We start from the raw sequence: 25272 nt of genomic DNA, 5'->3' as shown, positions 1-25272 counted from the left end.
ATATATATATATATATATATTTAAAGAAGCTGAGGTTTGATTTGGAAGGGTAAAATGTTCACTTTTAGAGAGGTTAGGATTTCAGGGGAGCAGGATACCCATAGAGAAAATATCCAAAAGAAAGTTAGAAATACATGATTGGAACATAAAAGAGTTTCAAGCAAAAATACAAACCCGGGAGAGACCTCTGAAAGGAAAGAACTGAACATTAGAATGAGTATGTGGAAAACTCTATTTAACACTATTCCAGGGAGCACAGGGAGTTCCCAGCCACATCAGCATTACAGAGAACAAAACATCACTGCTCTGACCCTCAGGAATAAACTAATGAGAACAAACATTTATTTCCCACTTGCATGTGCCAGGGAATGAACGGTCATAGTTCACAACACCACTGAAGAAGCTGCTACTGTCTCCATTTTCCAGGTGAGGAAACAGGTAAGGCTTTGAGAGGTCACAGCTGGTCTGTGCTGTGTTTGGGACGCCAGCCAGGGACTCTTTCTCCAGAGGGTTTGCCATTATCACTAGGGGGCTGGGCACCCTCCCCAGTGTCCTTTACATGCTGGCACACCAACCCTTTGCCTCAGGTCACCTTCCGTGAACCCTGCATGAGCCAAGTTACTGTCACATAGCAAACAGACAAGAAGTGCCAAATGCCCTAGTGGCCAGGCTTAATTATTTATGAACATTTTATTCTTTGAGGCACTGCATGTATGTAAGGTAATGAAGCAGAAACCGGGCTTCCATGTAAAGTATGAGAAGAACTTCCAGAGATTGACGTTTGATTTTTAAATCAAGAACACAAAGGTGTTCCTTGCTCAAGTTCTCCTTCGTGCAACAATAATTGGAAGACTAGTCAGAAAGAGGGGAAATCCACATATCCTGCTTTAAAATGTTGCCAAGATTCCATAGCATGCCCACCAATTTAATCCTGTTAGCCAAGCCACTGCCCAGGCAGAAAGGAAAAGCACGTACAGTAAGAGGCTGCTTTCCAAAGCTTCCAAAGCTTAAACTATGAATAGGTTATAAAAGAGCAACAGAAACAGATGCTTCTGTGTTAGATAAGCACTATACCAAAATCACCACAGAAAATGCTCTGAATCTTCTAAGTCACAAAAGGAGGGGGAAAAAGATGGGCAGACAATGAACTAGAAAAGTGATATTAGAGTTTCAGAATATTATTCTTCTGCTGATGGATCAAGTTCTGTATCCTCAGGAGCCTTAATACCACGTGCATTTGTGTATAAGACATGAAATCTAACACACTGTTGTTGCAATACTGGGCATTGGGGAATAATACATCTGTGCAAAACGAATTCTGGGAGAGAATGACTATCAGATGTCCGGGTGTGTGTTGAGCAGTGAAGTGGCAAAGAAAGACAAATGAGAGTCATGCAAACAGCAGAGAAAAATCGATTCCTGAAATTGTCTTCTTCAAAACCCCAAAAATAAGGCTTCAGAATTCGTGTTCACAGTACCCTGCATGCTAAGGTTTTTCTAAGTTCTTGGCCTCACTGCACTTTATTGCCTATGTTTCTGAAGCAATAATTTTTTTTTTCAATTTCCCATTGTTGATGTTAAAAACAGGAGAGGGAATGTCAAGGGGGGGAAAAAAGGAGACATATGTAATACTCTTTGTAATACTTTTTCAATTTCCCATTGTTGATGTTAAAAACAGGAGAGGCTGAGAAGGTGCAGGAGGCACAGGCATATTACTAAGGGTGCAGTGGGGAAAAAGTGTGGGGGTTGGTTGTGGGCTGTTGTGTTTTTTAAAAAAAATATATAAACTGCGGAGGAAAGCACTTTTTCAAAATAATATGGAAACATTTATTTCCCAAGTGGGTTCACATACAACTTAGAAATATTATTACTGCAATTTCTGTTTACAAGATTGTTACCAACCCCAGAGTCTGAAGTCACTAATAATCCAAAACAAAATAACAACAACTACTGTGTGCCCTGGCCAGGTGGCTCAGTTGGTTGGAGCACTGTCCCGTACAACAAAGGATTACAGGTTCGATTCCCAGTCAGGGTACATACCTAGGTTGCAGCTATGATCCTCGATCAGGGCACATACGGGAGGTAACCCAACCAATCAATGTTTTTCTCTCTCTCTCTCTCTCTCTCTCTCTCTCTCTCTCTCTCTCTCTCCCACTCTCTCTCAAATCAATAAAAGGTGAGGATTAAAAAAATACACAAACCAACCACTGTGTGATTAAGAACAGATATCTCAGGTGCAAAAAAATGCATTTTATTAAGAAGATACTAATTCTACAATATTTAAACTGCTTTTAAAAGGAGAAAGACCATATTTCCTTAAATTTCAAAACACTAAGGCATGATCATAAAATAGCAATGCCAATCCCCTGGGCCCATGCTTGTTTCCATGGCTATAAAAACCCACAGCTCAAAATCTAGTCTTATTCTAATTATCTTCACTGTTTTAATTAAAATAACGCCAATTCTGTATTTAATTTTAAAAAAACATAAAAATGAACATAAGCATGTATGGCAAATGAATTAAGTTTCTGGGAAGAAATGCTCTCAGCATTCAAACATATTGAAATATATGCTCAAAATACTCCACTTTGGATAAGGACAGCCAGCACCTAAACAGAAGCTTACTCAAATCAATGGCAACTTGGTCATCATGTGCAGTCTTTGATCTTCTCATAAACCTGCTTCTCCACACATCCAAACCTACCATGCAGGGCTCAGGTAGCACTTGCTACCTCCTCTGAAAGACCTTCCATGACCACTTGATGTAAAGGTCACCCACTCTTTAGCATGTCACCTTATGTTAATTTTCTAATTGGTTTGCTTGCTTATTTATTTACTGACTTTATCCCCTAAGTAGACTCTGGCACTTCTCATTTGTTGTCTCACAGAACAGCTATGAAATATGGTGGTTGTCACTTTCAACCTCCTTTGTGAATCCCTGTGGCACCAGCCCGAAGCTTTGCACATGGTACATGCTCAATCAATATTTGTTTAATGAAATCTGTTACACTGAATGGATGCATGAAGCAATAATTGTTCATTTCCTGTTGAATGCAGAGGCAACATTATTTATGCTGCAATGAGTCTCTGACCTGGTAAAATAAGCTTTTACATTTCTGATCTAAGGAAAAGCTGTACTTTTAATGTTATCATCTTAAACTGAATCATGCAGATATTTGTAGTATATTATTTCTACTCTAAGTTGCAGAGATACATTCTTTAAAGTTTTCAAACACTGACTTACTTTCCAAAATGAAAAATACAACCATTGGTATAACAGGTGACTCACCTGTATGTTCTTTTTCTTCAGGCATTTAAACATTTTTAAAATTTATTTCTATCACTGTTTAACTTTTATTTAATTCTGTGTGGAGGGTAGGAATTTTGTAGTGTTATCTCAAAAACAGATACAAGACTTAACTTAAATCAATCTCTATTGATAAATAGATGATACATTAGATAGAATTATGCATATATAAATATATCTCTATATGTGTATGTATTTATGTGTATATGTATATCTATAATTTGTATATATAGCTTATATTATATATATGTAGATATACATACATACATGCATACACATGTGTGTATCTGTGTGTATATATGCTGCTTTAGTGTCATTTATAATTCCACAAAATTGGATATACTTTGCAAATATTTTCAAAAATGTAATTATGTACTTTAAAAAAGCAGGTATCAGTATCACCTCCCAATATTATAAATGCAATCTTACTATAAAGGAATATTTAGATAAAATAATCATATTTATATGGATATATCAGAAACTCTAAAGAGATGGAAGTTAAAATTTTGTGGAGATGAAAATAATAAATTAGCTGATGGAAAAGAAAAGATAAAGTTTCTAGAAGAGTTAAGTAAAATACTCACAGTATTCTTCTGGCAAATGATTTCCTGGGGGGAAAAAAAAGTAAAGAAGTCAATACAAAACTAATTAATTCAATTAATTAACTGAACCATACTTTATGGGAAATTTTGTATTAATAATTTTATTAGCAATTAGAGATTTCAGGGAGTGTAGAATAAATCTTTGCATCTGAGAAGTTTATAATCTGACAGAGCGGAGTCGGGAGGGCACAAAAAAACAGCACCAATATGTAAAATCCCAAAACTGAATAATCTAAAAATCATTTTGGAAGAATATGTGCATGTAGAATCATTTTACCAGTCATGATCTTTTTGGAAACTGTTAAAATGAGTTTGTTTTCCCTAAATAAGTACAACCTCACTCATGCCCTGGGAGGAGACCAGGCAGCATGCTGCCTCCAGGGCAGCTGGAAATAAAGGGCATTGGCCACTTATCAAAATGGGCCAATCCACACATAGATAATAAGGCCATCTGTCAAATAGTCATAAATATGATCATGTATTATTCAACAAGAAACAGAAGGCAATAAACATGTTACGGGCAGTATCCCTGTCTTATAGGTTGTGAGGAATGAGATCAGGCAAATAACGTGCCTGGTGCATAGAAAGCTCTTGATAAAGCTAACTATCATCATTATTATTCCTAGATGTTAAAGTGACTGGAAACAGGGAGGAGAATCTAGAAAACCCTATGGTATAAAGGCTTCACTGAGGGTGAAGAATCATAATTTAGAAAAAAGAAACAGAACAGTTTTTTGGAAAAGGAGGTATGCATGTTGTCATGGAAACAGAAAATGTAAGACATTTGTGAAGCCTCAAGGGTGGCTAAGAAGAGGCGCCAGGCCCTAGCTGGTTTGGCTCAGTGGATAGAGCATCGGCCTGTGGACTGAAGGATCCCAGGTTCGATTCTGGTCAAGGGCACATGCCCGGGTTGTGGGCTCAATCCCCAGTAGGGGACATGCAGGAGGCAGCAGGCCAATGATTCTATCTCATCATTGATGTTTCTATCTCTCTCTCCCTCTCCCTTCCTCTTTGAAATCAATAAAATATATATATATATATTTTTTTAAATATATTTTATTGATTTTTTACGGAGAGGAAGGGAGAGAGATAGAGAGTTAGAAACATCGATGAGAGAGAAACATCGATCAGCTGCCTCCTGCACATCTCCTACTGGGGACGTGCCCGCAACCCAGGTACATGCCCTTGACCGGAATCGAACCTGGGACCTTTCAGTCCACAGGCTGACGCTCTATCCACTGAGCCAAATCGGTTTCGGCAAAAATATATTTTTTTTTTAAAAAGAAGAGAAGCCAGCTGTAGCAGGTGAGAGAAGAGCCATACAAAACTCAGGGGACCAGCCATCATTCTTAATCCCAGGATCAACACAGCAAGGGAAACCAATGAGGACTTTGGTTTACAGCAGGATGTAAGACTTTTGAATGTTTAAGGATAACAGATAAGTAAACAAAAATCTATAGAGGAAGGAATTGTGCTGGGTAATTTTGAGAGCCATAAAATACATATAACTAAAATGCCTTCAATACTTCACAATCTTGCTGATAAAAAGGACATGTACACATTTAAAAAGAAATATCATAAGCCTAGATGCACATGTGTGCACACACATGCTCAGTGATGGCGAACCTTTTGAGCTCAGCGTGTCAGCATTTTGAAAAACCCTAACTTAACTCTGGTGCCGTGTCACATACAGAAATTTTTTGATATTTGCAACCATAGTAAAACAAAGACTTATATTTTTGATATTTATTTTATATATTTAAATGCCATTTAACAAAGAAAAATCAACCAAAAAAATGGGTTCGCATGTCACCTCTGACACGCGTGTCATAGGTTCGCCATCACTGTGCTAAGTCAAAAGAGCATATACATCAAGGACTGGGGTTTCTAAGAGAAAGAAGATGTTACTAAGAATTGAGAAGATCAGCAGAGAGGATGGAACTAAAGATGAGCCAAAAAGAACAGACACAACTTCCCAAGGCAAGGCTGGGAGGTGAGGATCCAAGCTAGAGGACTAAGAACAGCAAAGGCCCATGTAGGGAAGAACAAATATTATCACTGACTAAAGAAGACAGTTCATTTGGGGAAGTACAGAAGAGAAAATTAAAGAAGTATTTGAAAAAGGTCTTAAATGTAATTATTAGGCTAAAGCAGACAGTTCATTTTGGAAAGAACAAATAATAAGATTAGAAAGTCATTGAAGAGGATTTTGAATGCCAAAATATAGTACTCTGTTCTGTGGGCATTGGGCAATCAAAGTGTTTTTTAAGCTGAGCCATGTACATAATAAAGTTTAAACACACAGGAATACTTCTCTAACTGCAAAGGTTTGAGAACAAAATAAATGTCTATCAACTAGAAACTGGTTAAATCAACTATGATATTGCCATACAGTGAATTTCAATGCAGCTAAACAAAGAATGAGGAAGTTCTTTATGTAGTGATATGGAAAGATCTCCAAGATATACTGCTAAGTGAAGAAAGCGCAAAGTACAGAATGGTGGTTTCTTTTAATCCTCTCCCAAGGATATTTCTTTCATTGATTTTTAGAGAGAGTGGAAGGAAGGGAGGGGGAAGAGGGGGGAAAGGAGGGAGAAACATTGATGTGAGAGAGACACATTAATTGGCTGCCTCTCACACAAGCTTACAACCTAGGTAGGTGTCCTTGACCGGGAATCACACCCACAACCTTTTGGTGCACGGGTCCACACTCTAACCACTGAGCACACTGGCCAGGGCTAGAATGATTTTTACTCTATGCTCCTATTTATGTATAAAAGGGAGAAAAAGAAAATTCTAAGGTGTACAATCATAAAATATCTATGGAAGGAAGTCAAGAAACTAATAACAAACAGATGTTCCCATTGAAGAGGGGAGCTGGCTGGCTGAAGGACAAGGAAGGAGAGTGACTTTCCCCTATACCACACATTCTTTTGCACTTTAAAATTTCTAAATGTATTATCCAGGTGAATGTATTACCCAAGAAAGACAAACAAAAGGTAAACATTGTTAAAGTTTTAAAAATATTAACTAGGTGGTTGTATTAGTATTTAGGAAATTATTGCAAAAGTCCAGGGGCCTCACAATAAGGCCTTGGGCAATGGTGGTGCCAGGGGAGTGGAAATCAAGAGACAGATGAGAGACATTGTGGGGGAAGGTTAAAAGAGGTTTTTCTCACAGGTGCTTCACAAGCAGCTATTGTGTGCACACAATCAAGCCCACATGCACACACACGTACATGCACAGGTCTCTGAACAAACTATTATTATAAAACTAGAGGCCCGGTGCACAAAAATTTGTGCACTCAGGGGGGTCGCTCAGCCCAGCCTATGCCCTCTTGCAGTCTGGGACCCCTCAAAGGATGCCCACCTGCTGGCTTAGGCCCACTCCCTGGGGGGATCAGGCCCAAGCTGGCAGTCAGACATCCCTCTGGCAGCCCAGCAGCCCTCAGGGGATGTCCACTTGCCAGCAGGGAGCAGGCCTAAGCTGCAGTCAGACATCCTTAGTGCTGCTGAGGAGGTGGGAGAGGCTCCCACCACCACTGCTGTACTGGCAGCCTTCAGCCTGGCTTGTGGCTGAGCAGAGCTTCCCTTGTGGGAGTGCACTGACCACCAGGGGGTAGCTCCTGCATTGAGCGTCTGCCCCCTGGTGGTCAGTGTGTGTCATAGTGACCAGTCATTCCCAGTCTTTCTGCTGGTAGGGTCAGTTTGCATATTACCCTTTTATTATATAGGATAGAGGCCTGGTACACGGGTGGGGGCCGGCTGGTTTGCCCTGAAGGGTGTCCCGGATCAGGGTGGGGGTCCCATTGGGGTGCCTGGCCAGTCTGGGTGAGGGGCTGAGGGCCGTTTTCAGGCTGGCCAAGCCCCCCAGCGACGGAAGCTCCCAGCCTCTCCTTTTTTTCTTTTTTTTTTTTATTCTGGGATTTATTTACCTTCTATAATTGAAACTTTATAGCCTTGAGAGGAGCTCAGAGCCAGCCAGGGTGGGCAGGAGGAAAGCCTCCTGCTCGCTCTAGCTCCATGGCCATGGCTGGCTGAAAGCAGGTATCTGGGGGTTATTTATCTTCTATAATTGAAACTTTGTTGCTTTGAGTGGAGCTTAGAGCCACAGCGGCAGGCGGGAAGCTTGGCTTCCTCCATCATTGGGGCAACCAAGCCTCCTGCTTGCTCCAACTCTGTGGCTGCTGGCCGCCATCTTGGTTGGGTTAATTTGCATATAGTCGCTCTGATTGGCTGGTGGGCGTGGCTTAAGGCATAGTGAAGGTATGGTCAATTTGCATATTTGTCTTTTATTAGTGTAGATAAACAGAAAAATGTTGGATAATCAACAAAGTCAGGAACACAGTATGGAGAATTTTCGAAATCTGATTTATGTTACATCTCTCCAGAGCAGTAAATGACAGCCTTTCATACACTGTTCTCTTGATAGGAAGATCCTCTCTCCTCCACATAACAAGGAAAAGCCCTTCTCCTCATGCTCTGCTAAGTAGCATCCCCTGTGCATAGCATAAAAAACCTGTTTTCTGTGAAGCTGGCCTTCACCGTCTTCTATGATACCTATCTTCCCCAAAGAAGTAGATGATGCCATATTTTGGCTGCACTAACCCTCATACCACCTCTATGACAGCACTGCATGTACTAACTGCAAATGTTTCTTCATATGATTCCCCCATCCCACAGCGTGAGTCACCTTGGATGCCAGGGCCATGTTTTATTCATATTTGTACCCCACTAACAGCCAAGCAAATTGAATGGCACAGAGTAGGCACTCAATAAAAACATGAATAAATAAGTTAATGAATGGATAAGATACTGGACTATGGTCTGGGTAGATATGTGTAAGTTCTGGCTCTGCTCCTGACGAGCCAGGTGTCATTTCACCTCTCTGTAAAGTAACACACTGAGAGTTGGGTTGAGTGATCGCTGGTCTCTTACAACTCTGTGCTCTATCATTTGCTTTTGGCTAAAGGCCCATCACAGTCAACACTGTCCTTGTGTCACCGGAAGGAGAGATGCCCCCATGCCCTGCAAGGGAGCTACTCTACCACCATCTCTCATTTGGTGCACCAGGCACAGGAATGGCAGTGGTAGTCACAGGAGGTGACTTGTCACTTGGGGTGAGAACTGAGTGAGCTAAAGGCTCTGCTCCCTACAGAATATAACCACAGCTGCTTTGGCTTAGAGCCAATATGATATGTCTTCCTGAAGAATTACTCATTGGAGTAACAATCCTCTTACATGACTTCTTAACCGTAATTTTAGGTAATGCCTGCATTATAACAATTATAAAACTGTATGAAACCATCCCTATAGGAATCTATTAAATTCTTATGAACTATTGCTTATGTCTTATAGAAGCTAATTAGATACAAATTGTTCTCTTGAAGGAGACACTCAGTTTATGATATTACTTCAAATGAGGTAACAACTGAAAAGACAAAAACAATACTATTTGTGTATTTTAACCCAGTACAAATAAATAGCAAACAAGACCTCAAAAGCTATCTACCTACTGAAGCGGAATAGTGAAAGCTTAATTTGTACTAAATAAAAGGAGAAAGGGGAATAAATTTCAGACACAACTGCTATATTTCACATCACTTCATGTAAGTGTCTCATCTAGGTGTCTAGAAATATAAAGATAAAATGAATATAAACTTCAGTTCCTTATCAGAGAACGTTTCTGGAGATGCATTGCTCCATTACAACTTCATAATTGTATGAAATCTTTAGGGGACTTCTGCTCAGTATAGTCCTTGGCGGTACCAAAAATAAACAAAAAAAAGAGTGTGTGTGTTTTTTTCCAATTTTCCAGTATCCTTTGATAACCAAATAAGGAAGCAAGACAAATAAAAAATCTAGTTTAGATCTCATTCCAAGAGGAGATGAAGACAACTTTTAATAGCTATTTGGGACAATTTAACTTTGAAGAGGTCATTTTAAGGATAAATAAATGGAATATCTCCAAAATTGGAAAGTGTTTGTGCCTAAAATTTGAGTAATTGCAGCCAAGGGAAGGAAGTTGGAACAGCTGGTGTGGGGTTGCTAAGTCAAATCCACTCAGGGTGGGAGAAGCAGAATGAGCAACCAGGATCTCGGTTTTAGAAAGAAAGGAAAGGCGCTGGGAGTTCTTGGCCAGGGAAGAGCATAGCCCCCAGCTGGTGACCTTCTGGGTCTTCCCTTCTGACCCCTCTTTCTGTCCCAGAGGAGCGTGGCAGTTTTTCCACTAAAGTTGGGGAGGAAAGAGAGATTTCTTATACTCTCCAGTTCCATCCTCTTCCTAATTTCAGCACTTCCAAGGAGGACAGGGAAATACCAGACTGGCTGTTGTGAACACCCTCAGCTTCACTGAGAAGATGGGACTCACCTTACCATTCCCCATGCTGCTAAAGTAAAGCTGAGAAGGCTTAGAAAGAATACTCCCACACAGGTGTCACAGAACTGGCCCATCTTTTATGTAAGAAAAACTAATTACATTTGTGCTTACATGTTATGCATATATAAAAGCTCAAGGTTAAAAACACAATTCAATAATCTAACAAAAAGCTAGAAAATCATATTTCTGTGGGACATATGAAATTTACAGACAGACTTAGATGAAAATGTCCCTGAGGACAACTCCAAGAACATGGGGTTTGCCCTGCTCTGACATTTATTAGCTGTGTGTGCCCCTAAGTCTCTCTATCTCTCTAAGTTTATTTCTCATCTGTTAAGAAAATATCTTCTATCTGTCCCATCTATATGGTAAGTACTTAACTTTGTCTATTTCATTGGGTTGTTTTTAAAGACCAAATGAAGTAAGTTTATGAAAGTATTTCAAGCATTTTAAAGCCGTATACAATATGAGTATTAATATTATCAAAGCAAACAACCACAACTCAACTCCTGTATTTCCAGATCTAGAGATAATTTGTACCTGTGTTGTTTTGTGATCAGGGGTAAGAACACATCCTTCTCTTGATATAAGCAACTGTCAATTAAAACAACCTATACCAAAAGTCAAGTTAAATTGCACCATAGCTGGAAAGTAATCCTAAAAGAAATTCTAGTCTTCTTCCCTCAATTTTTTAAAAAATATATTTTGATTGATTTCAAAGAGGAAGGGAGAAGGAGAGAGATAAAAACAACAATGATAAGAGAGAATTAGTGATTGGCTGCCTCCTGTATGCCCCACACTGGGGATCAAGCCCACAACCTGGGCATATGCCCTGACCAGAATCGAACCGTGATCTCCTGGTTCATAGGTTGAAGCTCAACCACTGAACCATGCTGGCTGGCCTTCCCTCTTAATTCTGTTTCTTGTTTAATAAATATATCTTGGTGGGAGAACTCTACTGTAAGTAGAAACATGTCTTTAAACTGGGTTGGGATGCTGATGAATGACATTTTTATACACACAGCATTTGAAATAGCTCCTTAACAAGAACTTCTCCTTATAATGTGTTGCAATAATTGTAATTAACTTCCTCTTCTTTGACACCAGCTGTTTCTTTCAGCAACGCCTAATTGGACCATCTAATTCAAGTACAGGTATTTCTTTTAAAAAAAAAACACAACTGAATTGTTGAAAAGTTATAGGTATAATGAATTTCTGTATAGTAAATTACATTTTACACATAAATTTCAATAATAATTTCAAGGGTGCATTCTAAAATGACTCAAATAGGATGATGGGTTGGAGTGCCACAAAAATCAACTTCCAATGAAAGAATCATTAATTTACAGTAAATGAAAGGGGATAGAATTCAGCAACGGTTGCTCCATTTGGGTGGGAGTCAGGAGGCGTTCTGACTCTCATTTTCTGTGTGCAGAGGTATTCCTTCCTGCTCTTTAAGGTATTCAAACGCTTGGGCCTGTGATGAAAGTCTCTACACATGAAAAAAAAATTCTGGTGCTAACCCCGTGATAGGATGACCTCTTCCATTTGCAGGGTAGCACAGAGTTCCCTCTCCCTTTGACAAATGGTAATAAGATGCTACAAACAGTGAGCTAGGGGTGGGGGGGGTAGGGAGGTAAAAGAGGAATTAGGACAACAAGGGCATACCTTATCCAGTAACAATTGCTTAGAAGATGTAGTATTATTAATTGACATGAAAGAAAACTGGACTCTCCAGTCCCAAGCCCTTTCCAAAACCTCAGGGATGGATTCTATAACTGGGAAATCACTTCCTCTAAATAAATAATCTGGCTTGTCAATTCAAGATGGTCAGAGAAAATCTTGATACAGCCGTGCTCACATGCATAACCTACCAGCTCCTCCCCCAAATTACCTCTTTCCCCAAATGGACATGAATGTCAAGTAGCTCAGAAGAAAGTTGAATCATTTCTGAAATAATTAAAATAAAAGAACATGACTGTTTTTTTCTCTCAACGGAATGGAAAAAACTTTCCATGGAACAGTAAGAGGAAATGTATGTGATGACGATGCTGAACAGGGTTGAGAGAGTACAGAGGTCCATGGTTTACAAGTCAATGGTGGGTCATCAAGTGAGCAGACACTTGCGGGAATGTCCAGAGGCAGCACTGTTAAAAAGGGGCAGGGCCAATGCTTCTGGTGCACAAACTGTTACACTACTTCATAGGATCATTATTTTCAAATTACCGTCTCTCCTAACATATGCCATTTACTTTGTACCACTGACCAAGTTAGGTGTTATTTTCAAGTATTGAAAAGAATGTAGTAAAAAGTAATTGTTAAAGTAAAAGAATCAAATCCTTAGAAAAAATATAAATTTTAATTTCATATACTAAATTCAACCTAAAACTAAATTCATCTTAGCTATTTACCTTGGTAAGGGAAATAAAACTTTAAGAAAAGGAAGTCATAATGTAAGAGCAAAATAAAAGTTTTATGGGTTTAAGAACACTCTGGAATCTGAGTAGATTTACCAAACAGAGGTAACGATTCAATTTAAATTCAAGGTATTATTAATTGCAAAAATTACCTTGGTGTCCTCACCGATTTACTAGAGACTGGTACAATCATCAAAATTTACAACATTGGACATTAAAACCATTTACTTGAAGTGGATATGAATGAGAACCAGAAAAACAGGCTTAATGTCCAATTTCACACACAAACTCTAAGGGGGATTGGGTCCCTCTGTACCCGCAGATAAAAGATCATGCATGGGTCTAGGCACCACGGAATTGTCTGAATGAGCAACTATGTCAGAGTTCATCCTTATTGTAGCATGTGTCAGAATTTCCTTCCTTTTTAAGGCTGAATAATATTCCATTGCCTGTATTACCAGTGTTTATCCCTTCATCCATGACGGACATTCAGGTTGTTTTTGGCTATTGTGACTAATGCTATGAACACTGGTATACAAATATCTTTTGAGATCCTGCTTTCAATTCTTTTGGGTATATATTCAGAAGTGGAATGGATGGATCATTTGGCTATTTTATTTACATATTCATTTTTGAGAAACCACCATACTGTTAAAAATTGCTGATATTTAAAGGGCCAATTTAGTGATAGTGTTACAGATTTTGATTTGTGCACCCAAAATTTCATGCTAGTTGATCCCAATCTAAAAAGTACCAGATGCACTAAGACAGAGTAAGAGTCGCAGCCATCATAAATGTATGTACTGTATTCAGTGAGGCAGTGAAAGAGTAATAAGCATGTTGATAGATTTCTGGAAAATCCATTGGTAAAGCAACTTTTCAACTAATGATTAAAGAGAAAATACAACTAAATTTCTTGAACAAGGGATAATCTCACATAATCATTCTGTTTAAAAAAAAACTATGTCAGCACTAACTGATATGCACATCGATCTCTAGAGAAACATTTATTCTAATGGATAAAATGGGAATAGAGATATCTTAGTGCATAAAAGTCCAAATACATCTGAGGCTTTCTAATCGCAGCTGGGAAAAAGAAACAAAATATTTTGGAATTCAAATGCCCAATATGTATGTAAATTATCCTGATGGATACAGAAAATGACAGAGTACAGCAACCTTGTTCTTTCCTTTTTTTAAAAAAAAAGCTTAGTTATGAACTACTTAAAGTATATCAAATGTATAAAAATGATCATACATCCTGTATATACCACCTAAACTTAGACATATAATATTACAGATATAGTTGAAGTTTCCTGTCTTCCCCTCCCAATTCTATTCCACAAATATCCATACATAACATATTATTTATAAATATCTCTTGTTCTGCCTTATTTCACAGCAGTTTTCCTCTTTATTGATAGATGGTAGAGATAATAGTTACACCTATATCTAACTGCAACAGGAATAAATAAAATTAAGCACGCACACACACACAGACTTTTCTCAGTAGCAGAGGATTGGAGGAATTTCTTGAGCTCAGAAATTGTTAGACTGAAAAAAAATACTTTCTATCCCAAAGGACCTTTGTCCTCTGCCATCAGACACCCATTTGAGCTGGGAACAAGCTAAATAAAAAAAAAAATGGCAGAAGCTTAAATTAATAGAAGGAAGATGAGGAAAGAAAGAAGGCTTTGCATGGAATGCAGGGGACATAGTTGATGGGCTTTTTGAAATAAACACACTTAGCAGGAATGTCTGATATCCTTCTAACTAGAAGTAACTGCAGTAAAGTTGAGTGGTTAAGGAGGATGGGCTTTGCAGCCACATTGACCTGGCCCCTAATTTTGCTAGCTATATCATCTTGGGCAAATGATGGAGTTTGTTTGAGCCTCAATTTGCAATTTCATAAAATGGTGACAGAATATATACCTCACAGGCATATTTTAAGAATTTACTCTGAAAATGTATGCAGATAAAGCACTTGGTACTTAGCCCATAGTAAGTGCTCAATAACAAGCAGCTATTATGTACAAGCCACATAAGTATGTTTTAGATAGATTAGCCTTTTAAAGAATTATTTTATTAAAATGGCAATAACACCTCTATACAAAGTCTAGCTGAAAGCAATGCAATAAGTCAGTTTAGTTGTCCCATACAAATTTCTGATAAGATGAGCTTTATCTCTTTCTCTCAAATTTAATTTTAATTCACTTAAAAAATTTCCCTAAGTAAAGAATGGTCATAAAATAATCACCAGATATCAGTAGGGCAAGAATAAAAATAGTGTAGAGTGAAAATGTCCAACACAATACTGCCTGCTTAAAATATTGCAAAAATATTGAATAAAAATTAAATAAAATAATCTTACTTCTTCAACTGCAATATATGTTGTAAACAGTAGCAAGTCAATTTATGTATAATGCAAAACACACCATCACAAAACTTTATAATGTATTAATTAAAGTAGTAAAACTGGGGTAAAATTAAGTCATGGTTCTTAAAGAATTGTTCCAGGTAAAAAAGAGATTTAGGCAGAGTAGGGATAAATCTCATAGGAGTATTCAGAGTATTCTGAAAGGGGATAGTCTATCAATGCCCAGCACAAATGCTTGGCGTCTAGTCAATGTATTTACTAAAAGAAACTGAAGATTTTTCAGAGAAAGACATACAAGCTTTAGATACTCACATAAAAGCAAAATACTATTACTTTTTTTGCATGGATTTGGGGATAGAGAGCTTCATGTAACAATTACTAGGCCATTAGGAATATGGCTCTGGGTTTTAGGGCTCCACATACCAAGGCTGGCTTTGATTTGGAAACTGAAAGATATAGATGAAAAAATGCACATAAAGCAAGCCAGAAGTTTCACAAAGGAAATGATAATACGAGGCTCAGCACAAGTTTCACTGAACTGTTAGATGCTTTTCAATGAATCACACAGTGTAAAATTATTTGGCCTTGCAAAAGCATTTCAGGCAATCTTTTTGGATGGAGGATATACCCTCATATCATTCAATTCCTATAATGGAGAGAATGACGGGATACATTGAATTTTGTAGACAAATACAGTGAGTTGTTATTCCCCCTTTTTAATCTTAATTGAAGTCATATCCCTGTGAAAGAGGATGTCAATTTTCTAGTGATACTCACAGAATTTCTAGAGTACTTTCAGCAGGTAGCATAGTATTTCTAGTTGGAGGCAGGTGTGCCCCACAAAACCCCCAATGGTGACAAGCATGAGGCTTGACCATACCTTATGCAAACTCTTTGTCTTCCTCCAGTGCATGTACTGACTTCCTATTAACACGGTCTACTCAGGTGTGACTCTAACTGGAGCTCAGACCTCAACATTAAGTTTTTTCCTACCTGTGTACCATCAAATTTCTACACTGAATTCTTTATAAACTTCACAACCTAGCTAACTTACAAAAACATCCTCTCACAAAATAAGCTACTTAAATTTTTTGGATGATAGAGAGGTACCCCTAAAACTCTGGTGCCTAAAGTAACTATGTAGTAAACAAGTGAGGTACCTTCAGTGACTGCAGAGAGTTTGAGTTTGCATCACAGTAGAGGATGATGTTGTTGGCCATGCTGAAACTTTCTCTCACTCCAAGGTGGTAGAACAAGGACGGCTGCCGGAAGGCATCGCTCATCTCCACCACAGCAATATCTGCAAACAGAAAACAAAGTCCCCCCAAAGATGACACCTAAGTAATGCCCAGGAAGCACATTTTGGTTTCAATAACTTAGTAAATGAAGAAATGATAGGGATTTTTCCCTCTACATTTACCGCTAAATTTTGAATTTGCAATTCTACCCGAAAGTGGTTTTATAAAAAGTAGCCAAACTGCATTTTTTTAAAAAAAAAACAACAAGAAATGGATGATATAAGTACTGAAAATTAAGGAGAGTTTGCAATGGTCAGAAGTGGGAATGTTCTCTGTTAAATTTCAACATTAAAACAAGTTAACTAAGGTTGCAGAAGCAGATCCATAGGAAGCAGCAATAAGTAATAACTATAAAATGAGATTTTAAAAAGCAAATAGGTAAGAGTGGGAATTAATCCAGAGATGTATTTTAATATCTAGCATGCCCATAGCAAGTATAAATCGAGAAAAATGGAAAGCAAAGGTACAGAAAATTACGACTAAGAAAGAAAATATAACCACATATACAAATTCTTCCAAAGCTCAGAAATGCCTAACACCAAGGTAGTATTAACCTGATACCAAAAATTGATATTAATGTTACAAAAATGAAATTCAGATTAGCTTTAAATTCATTTATACACAAAGATATGAAAGAAAAATGAACAAAATTCACCAAGTATTATACTGTAAGAACACTAAAACATTAGTTTAAAATTTACTTTGAGAATGCAAGGGTGGTTCAATGGAAAAAAATCATCAGCATCTCCACAGATGCCCCAAGTGCTTTGATTTAGGGGTCCTCAACATCTCTACTTCAAAAATCAACACATTAAAAAAATTAGTCACTTTAACGCATCCATCCCTCAACTGCCTCCCACAACCACACTGGCTTCCTCCTCCCACGGATGACAGCCACTCACAGTCAGTCACAGCATTTTAAAAACAAGAGGCAATATAAAATGGGGTAGAAGGAAACCAAATAAAACAGGAGCTGGTGAAAAACAAATGAGAGCCATGCAAAGAAAAATACCAGCTAAGTTAAAATAGTGACGAGGTGTGTGTGTGTGTGTGTGTGTGTGTGTGGTCGGGGTGGGGGGGGGGTGTGTTATTTGCAGAAATCTGACTCATGGAATTTGATGCTAAAATAAAACATAAAACTATGATCCATTTTGAGTCAATTTTTGTAAATGGTGGGAGGTACAGGTCAAGTTTCATATTTGTTGTAAAGATTCTCTCTAATTCAATGGCTATGTTTGTGTGGTTCTATTTTTGGATTTTCTATTCTGTTCCATGGATCTATGTGTCTACCTTTGATAATACTAAACTGCTTCGATTATTATAGCTTTACTAGTGGCCCGTTGCACAGATTCGTGCACATTGAAAGGAAATTAATTAGAAGAAAGATTCATGCGGTAATTACATTACTGCATAAAATTACATGTCAAAATAGTATATATAATATAGTATTATAAAATTAAAACACACTCGTGATTGGTACCAGCGAGAGCTTTATACATATCGAGCATGCTCGATTCAACGTTTATTTTTAAATTGACAGTGTGCATCATATGTACCAGCTGGCCAGTTGATTGGTCGGATGGTCAATCACTTAGCCATATATATATATACATGGTAAGTATTTAAATGATGCACTATGAGTCCTTGAACTCTATTCTTCTGTTTTCAAAACTGTTTTAGGTATTTTACTTATATTTGCTTTCCTGTGTACATTTTACAGTCAGTTGGTAGCTGAGAGTTATCAGTTAATAGCTACAAAAAAATCCTCCTGGGATCCTGAGATTGTGTTGAATCCTTAGATCATTTTGAGAAAAACTGACATCTTAACAATATTGAGTCTTTTAAACCATGAATATGGCATATCTCTCCATTTATTCAGGCCTCCTTTCTTTCATCAGTATATTTTTTTAAGTTGAATGTACAGTTCTTGCACATATTTTGTTAAAATTGTGCCTAAGTGGGTTTTGTGGGTTTTTTTGGTGCTATTCTAGATGTTTCTCTTTTTAAAATTTCAAATCCCAATTGTTCATTGCTAGTATATTAAAACACAGTTGATTTTTGTATATTGACCTTGTATCCTGAGACTTCACTTAAACTCACTATTAGTTCCAGGGGGTTTTGGAGGGGTGGGGACATGCTTTGGGGTTTTCTACAAAGACAACCATGTCATCTGCAACTAGAAATTATTTTATTTTTTCCTCTCTAATGTGAATGTCTTTTGTGTTCTTTTATTGTTCTCTGTTTTGCTGTGCCATGTTATACTGGCTAGGACTTCCAGTAACAGCATTTTTTAAACAGTAATATTTGATTATCAAACTAAAGAAAATATCCTATTATGGCTACCTTCTGACTCTGATGGGGACATGCTTTGGGGTTTTCTACAAAGACAACCATGTCATCTGCAACTAGAAATTATCCTACGACATGCTAAAAATGAAAAGTATGATATAATTATAACAAATTGAACAAAATATTCCACAATTATTCAAACCGGTTAGGGTGAGTAACAGCATTTTTTAAACAGTAATATTTGATTATCAAACTAAAGAAAATATCCTATCATGGCTACCTTCTGACTCTGATGGATATCTTCTCAAAAGTAGTAAAATAAATTGGCAAAAGTCATCTTCCTTGTGAAATAATCCTACGACATGCTAAAAATGAAAAGTATGATATAATTATAACAAATTGAACAAAATATTCCACAATTATTAAAATCCACTGAATGCATCAAGCACACATTCAGATATTCCTATGTGTCAGGTACTATATGCTTTTCTTTTTCTTTTTTTAAATTATATTTTATTGATTTTTTACAGAGAGGAAGGGAGAGGGATAGAGAGTTAGAAACATCGATGAGAGAGAAGCATCGATCAGCTGCCTCCTGCACACCCTCTACTGGGGATGTGCCTGCAACCAAGGTACATGCCCTTGACCGGAATCGAACCTGGGACCCTTCAGTCCAAAGGCCGACACTCTATCCAGTGAGCCAAACCAGCTAGGGCTACTATATGCTTTTCAAATATTAACTCAATCTTTATAATATCCCTTTGTGGTGGGTAATATGATTTCAGAACCCTGAGGCAGAGAAGGGCTAAGTAATGTGTCCAAAATCAGCTAAAAGGGATGGCACCAGGATTTGAACTCAGGCAGTCTGGTTGGAGAGTCTATGCTCTTAATTCTTAACGAAGCCACACCCTACAATTATTGGATATGGAGGTTCCAAAGATCAGAACACAAATGAGGTGCAAAAATATATTTGGTGACCAAAACATCTACTCTTGTAATTTATTTCATGAGTAAATGCACTTAAATAACTATCTAACTGGGTTTTGTGGTAATAGTGTGAGTATAACTGCCACATTTAAAAATTTAAGACTAAGTCAATCATTTAAAAGTATAAGCAAAGACACAAAAATCTTACATTTTTACCTAAGGTGTAGTTTCTCAAATAGAGTTAATGTAAAGTGGAGATAAATTAGGTTTACCAGGTGTTTGTTAAAGTATAATAACTTTTTAAGGCAATGATATAAAACTATTGTGCCTAATTGCATTTTGGCTCATCAAATAACAGTGGTTCATGGTCTGTGTTTCTTTTTCTTATTTATTTAATTTTCCTTCATAATATCATATGTGTTATTTAAATATCTCACATGACCTGCTACTGCTTATGAAAAACACAACGGAAGGAAGACATTAATCTTTAGTTCCTTTTTATCTATGCAAATGTTTTTCTTAGACATCAGATCACTGATGACAAAGCAAGAGCCCCAGTAGTGATTTAGTTTGTATTAGTCTACAAAGTGCTCCAAAATTCCAAAGAAATTGCCCAAGTTTTCATAGAACTATCCCACCCAGTCATGATGGATTAATCCTCAAGAAGACCCAATTTAGTTCAACAAATATCCTGAGCACCTATTATATAAAAGGTTTTCTGTTATCTGCTCTCTGTTCTGAAAGTTAAAAAAATTAACTAGTCAGTTTTCTGAAGTCTGGTAAGCATACAATGTTGGGAAATTGCAAAACTACTGTGCAGCTAGTGTTGCTGAAATTTTTAGGAAGGATAGAATAAGAATTATTGTTGTCTGGAATTGGTCATAGTTTGGCAATTCCTGCTATAAATTACTACTCATTTAATTTCACAAGTATCACTTCATTTTCTTGTATGTTATTTGGTTAACCATACTATGTATATTTATGTCAACAGTATATTTTGGCCCATAATTACCTCATCACTAATCTCCAATAAATGCATGCACAGTGATTCAAACATGAATCATCTTATATTGCTAAAGCAAATGTAAACCATGTCCCTGCCCCAGCCCTAGTTAGCTTGTTTGATTATTACACTGAGGTGGGCTTTTCTAACCTGGAAAGTGAAGCCTGGAAGGTAGGTAATCAGATGGACATTTTTCACCTCCAGGGACTAGCTTTTAAAAAGAGAGCCTTACAAAAGTAGGGGAGGGGGTAGAAGAAAAGGGAGAAGCTTTGAGGGGAGAAAGAGACAGGGGGGAGAAGAGGGGAAGAACCAGGGAGAAAAGGAGGGCGTGGAGCCAAACAAGACAGGTGTTATAAGAACTACAGTCCCCTTGCCCAGGCAATAGCTGCCAGAATTCAGGTCATGACGCTCCAGCTTTAGAGAATGTGAGGGGGAAAGAGCACACATCCATAGGAGGTTAATGCTTCCATCACTTACCGTCGTAAGAATGCTAATAGAAGTAATAGAAGCAAGATGTGGATCCAAGCTTTATAGGAACCAAAAGCTCTATTTTTTCCTTACTTCTATCTGCCTAAAATGAAAGTAAGGAGCATATCATAAAAAGGGAATAAATTTCAACTTTATTCTGCTTACGGGACATAGACAAAAGCCTCACCAGACATTAAAATCTCAATCTTAGCAGGGAATATTTTAGGTCACAGGAAGACTGAGCAAATAAAATAATCTTTCCCACCAATTAGAGAATAATTTCAAACACACAGGATTTTGATGGTGGGTTAGTGTCATTAGGGGAGCCCTGTAAATACTCTAACTAGATTCAGTATTTCAGTGAATCCTTCATATCAGTACACAGGAAAGTAAATAACCACAATTTGTATCTTTAATGCATACCAAGTACTTTATAAAGTGTTATTTCCCTGGCCAAAGGCACAGCCATCCCCTACAAAATTTTGCTTATTAAAGAAATACAAATAGGTCCTATATCAAAGTGTTATTCTCTTTCTAAGTTAATATAGGGTCTAGTTTATACCTTAAGAATTTATTTTTTAATGTTATGGCAATAACAATAGACCTGGTCAAGTGATCTATAGAGTGTGTAATGTAAGAAAAGTATAAGTGAAAATAAACTCTAAGGTTTATGAGGCTGCTTTGCTGGTGCACATTTCTATAGCACCACAGAAAACTATTTTTCTTCTTGAAATAATATTTCCCAAAGGTATGCTGGGTTTAAGAGTCTACAATAATCAACTTTGATCTCTATAAACTCATTTTATATAATACATTTCAGTCTTTAAGTAATCAATATGTTTTCATTAGATACCGAGAGAGGCACTCATGAGAATTTTGAAGGTTCTTTTTAGATTTTACTGTAGTTTTTATTGTGGTTATGGTGCATGCTATTTTTCATTTTCTCATATTTAGTTTTAATTAAATCATCAAAGCTGCCTGCATTTATGCCTCAGTGAAGTTCCCAAACACACAGAATAGCTCTTTGCAACTGTAAGACCCTTACACAAGAGTCCTCCCTGCCAATCAGAATCAATCATGTGCTTTAATTGGTACTTGCATTGTGTAAGGTTACAAGAGTTGATTTGTGATAATTTTTGAAGAAAATCTGATTGTTCCTCGTGCATCCCAAGTGACATTCTGCCCTAATTGTTTTATACCTTTACTAGAGGTCCGGCACATGAAATTCATGCACAGGTATGGTCCCAAGGCCTGGCCTGCAATCAGGGCCATCTTTCCCAGATGTTGCCAGCTGGCCCCGCCCCCCACTGGGCGATCAGAGCCTGTCGGCCAAGGGGAGGGACCAAGAGGTTGGCCGATCCGCCTGCTCGCCGGCCCCGTCCCCCACCGCAGGTCGCCCTCTGTGTGTGGGGCGACCAGTGGGGTGAGGGCCTTGGCCTGGCACTGCCGGCATCCACCATCACCCACCCCCGGTTCCCCATTCCCCATCAGGCGATTGGGGCCTGCAGGCTGGGGTCTGCCCTCTGGTGGTCAGTGCACGTCATAGTGACTCGTCGTTCCACCGTTCGGTTGATTAGCATATTACCCTCTTATTATATAGGATAATTATTCACACAGAAACAGCAGAAAGAGGCCAGGGAACACTTGAATGTTACCTGATGGCGTGCTCTAGCAAAACCGGCGGTGGCCCTTTTTCATGTGTGAGGTTGTTCTGATTAAGAAGATATTTTTCTCATTCTGTCTAGGGAAATGGCTGTCGAGTATGTGTGCTGTATTTACATAAACAATGATAGTTATTAAAAGCAGGGATACAATAAACAAAAGCAGACTGGAAAATTCTACAAGAAAACTGACCTGGTTTCCTCAACAAAGACATTAGCGAGGAATGTGGGAGAGAGATGGTGGAGAAGTAGATACTAAAAGAAACTGAGGGACATTATCAATTGCAACATTATGGACCTATTGGGAATCTACTAAAACAAATGTGTAAAAATCATTACATTTATAAGAAAATTTGACAACCGGCAGGATGTTTGATGAAATTATTTTAAGTGTGATAAGAGACTGTGGGAGGAGCCCTTATCTTTTAGAGATTAAAAATGCAGTATGGGAATTTAATTCCCATATTAAAACAAGAAAATAATGAAAGAAAATAATGAACTGTTAGTGTACCTATTCCTTATCAAACAGTGTTATTCCTCATGCCATAAGAAGTTTAACTGCAAGTAATAAACACCAGGCAGTTCCTGCTATAGAAAGAATATAGGTAGTAAAATGAAAGAAACCCAGCTTGCACAGTACTTGTTTGGCAGAAATAGCTACCCTGGTGAGCAGGTCAGTTTGAAAAAGCTTTTTTTTTGTTGTCTTGCATTTATGGCCGTCATCTGTTGCACTCATAAGCCCAATTGGACCCTAAAGCAGCGTAGGCGAGTGCCCGGGAGCTCCACAGTGCTCCAGGCTGCCTACGGCGTCAGCAAGTGGAAATCTCTCCAAGTCAGGATTCTTCAACATCTCCAAAACATGCCATGCTTCTCCTTCCTTTGTCTGTCAAAGTCACTTTCAATACCTAATAAATAATCGGCATCTAGTCAAAATGTGCACACTTTTGTTTTAATTTATTCATCTTCTTCTAGGAGTGTCTGTAATTCTGTTAACACAACAGATGTGCAAATATGATTCTGCCAATAATGACTTCACTCCACAGCTTACGTGTTGACATTCCATTTGAGTGCAATGATTCATTCTTGGTGTGGGGAGTTAAAACTTCCTTCTTGAGGAAGACTTATTAGAAAGGGTGCATAGAATTAAAATTCTTCATTGTTAAATAATCCTTTTGCTGCTGACAGACTTAGGCGGCTGACCTTAACTGACTGTAATGAAATAGTCTGGGTCCTTTTTTTTCCTTCCAACTAAAATTAAATCTGTCAGTCTTAAGGAGTTCACATCCTCTCTAGTTAAGTTTTCTTTGTTTTAATGTGACACCTTAATGTGATTATACAAATGTCACTTTAAAAGGGAACTGACAGTACTTCTTAAAGGCCAACCACACTAGGATGAAGACAGGAAAGAAAAGACCCCTTCACCAGCCCTCCAATGGGGAAAATGGGGTAAGTCAGTTGCACAGACACAGCTATAGGCAAGGGAGGAAATGACATGGCAGCCCCCTTCCTTGCATTACCTACTAAGTTATGCTTAGAGCCTTCTAATGGCTTTTTATCACGCGGGTGTCTTAAGTTTCCTTCAATCCCAGCACTCTGGAAATGTTCCCTTTCCTCTGCTCCCACACTTGTTGAGTTTAATTGTCTATTCTGTGCAAGGTATCTGTGAAAGGGCCAAAGAAATCAGCACCAGCTCTTCCATGAGCTTATAATCTTCGAATGCATGTGAGCTGCACAAGTCCAAGGTCAAATTAAATGATAAATGGTCCAAGGGAGCACAGAACAAGGAGTGATTAATTCTGATGGCGGTCTCGGGAGGCACTGCAGAGGCAATGGCTTCAAGTCAGCCTTGGGAAATGGTGATATTCCAGTACACAGGGGCTGGGAAGGACTGGCATTTCCGGCTGCTCTGTGCTTGCATAACATAGGAGTTTGTCTCTGCCAGGATTACTGCTCCACCACCTGATGGACATGTGCACAACCACCCACTGACTGAGGGGAGGTCTATCGCTCTATCTGGTCTTTCTGCAGGAAGTTTACAGGCAATGCAATAAACTGCACAATGCTTTTGGGGGAATGATTTTCAGTAAAAACTTTCTTCTTGCTAGGAAGAGAGATATTTCAATTTGCTTGTGCCTTTACACATTCTAAGTTGCATTACTAAATACATCTCCTTCCCTTGTGCGTCACTGGAGTATTCCCTACTCCTTGGCCCAACGGGAGTTTCACATCTCTTTCCATTTCATAGCTCCCTTCACTCGAAATCCCACAGCTGTACCTGGTCGTTTGTACTAGAAGGCAGGGGGTACCTAATAGTTGAATAGAAAGCCCTGGAGAAGAGGCATTTGATAGCAAGGGGACAACTTCTAATTCACATTGCTAAAGCAGGAAGAGACAAGCAAAAACCACTTACAGGTAAGGTTGCTGCAAAATAGGAGAGCCTCCCAGGTAGCCCTTGGCCCACAAAGTAAGTCAACAAAACATCACTCCTGCCACCAAGTATTCAGAGAGAGGGAGGAGCACAAAGTATATTTGCCAAATGAAATTA

General features: G+C 38.3%; 1 protein-coding gene across 1 annotated transcript in view; it reads right to left on the bottom strand.

Moving 5' to 3' along the window:
• MAP3K5 (mitogen-activated protein kinase kinase kinase 5) overlaps positions 1–25272 on the bottom strand; it is a 167604-nt gene that overhangs the window by 99492 nt on the left and 42840 nt on the right. Inside the window, 2 exon segments of the mRNA XM_023750205.1 lie at positions 3892–3915; positions 16242–16381. Of these exon segments, the coding sequence (XP_023605973.1) occupies positions 3892–3915; positions 16242–16381 (164 nt within the window).

This window comes from Myotis lucifugus, unplaced genomic scaffold (assembly GCF_000147115.1).
Source record: "Myotis lucifugus unplaced genomic scaffold, Myoluc2.0 scaffold_11, whole genome shotgun sequence".
Taxonomy (NCBI): Eukaryota; Metazoa; Chordata; class Mammalia; order Chiroptera; family Vespertilionidae; genus Myotis; species Myotis lucifugus.
This window is presented reverse-complemented; position numbering and strand designations above follow the sequence as displayed.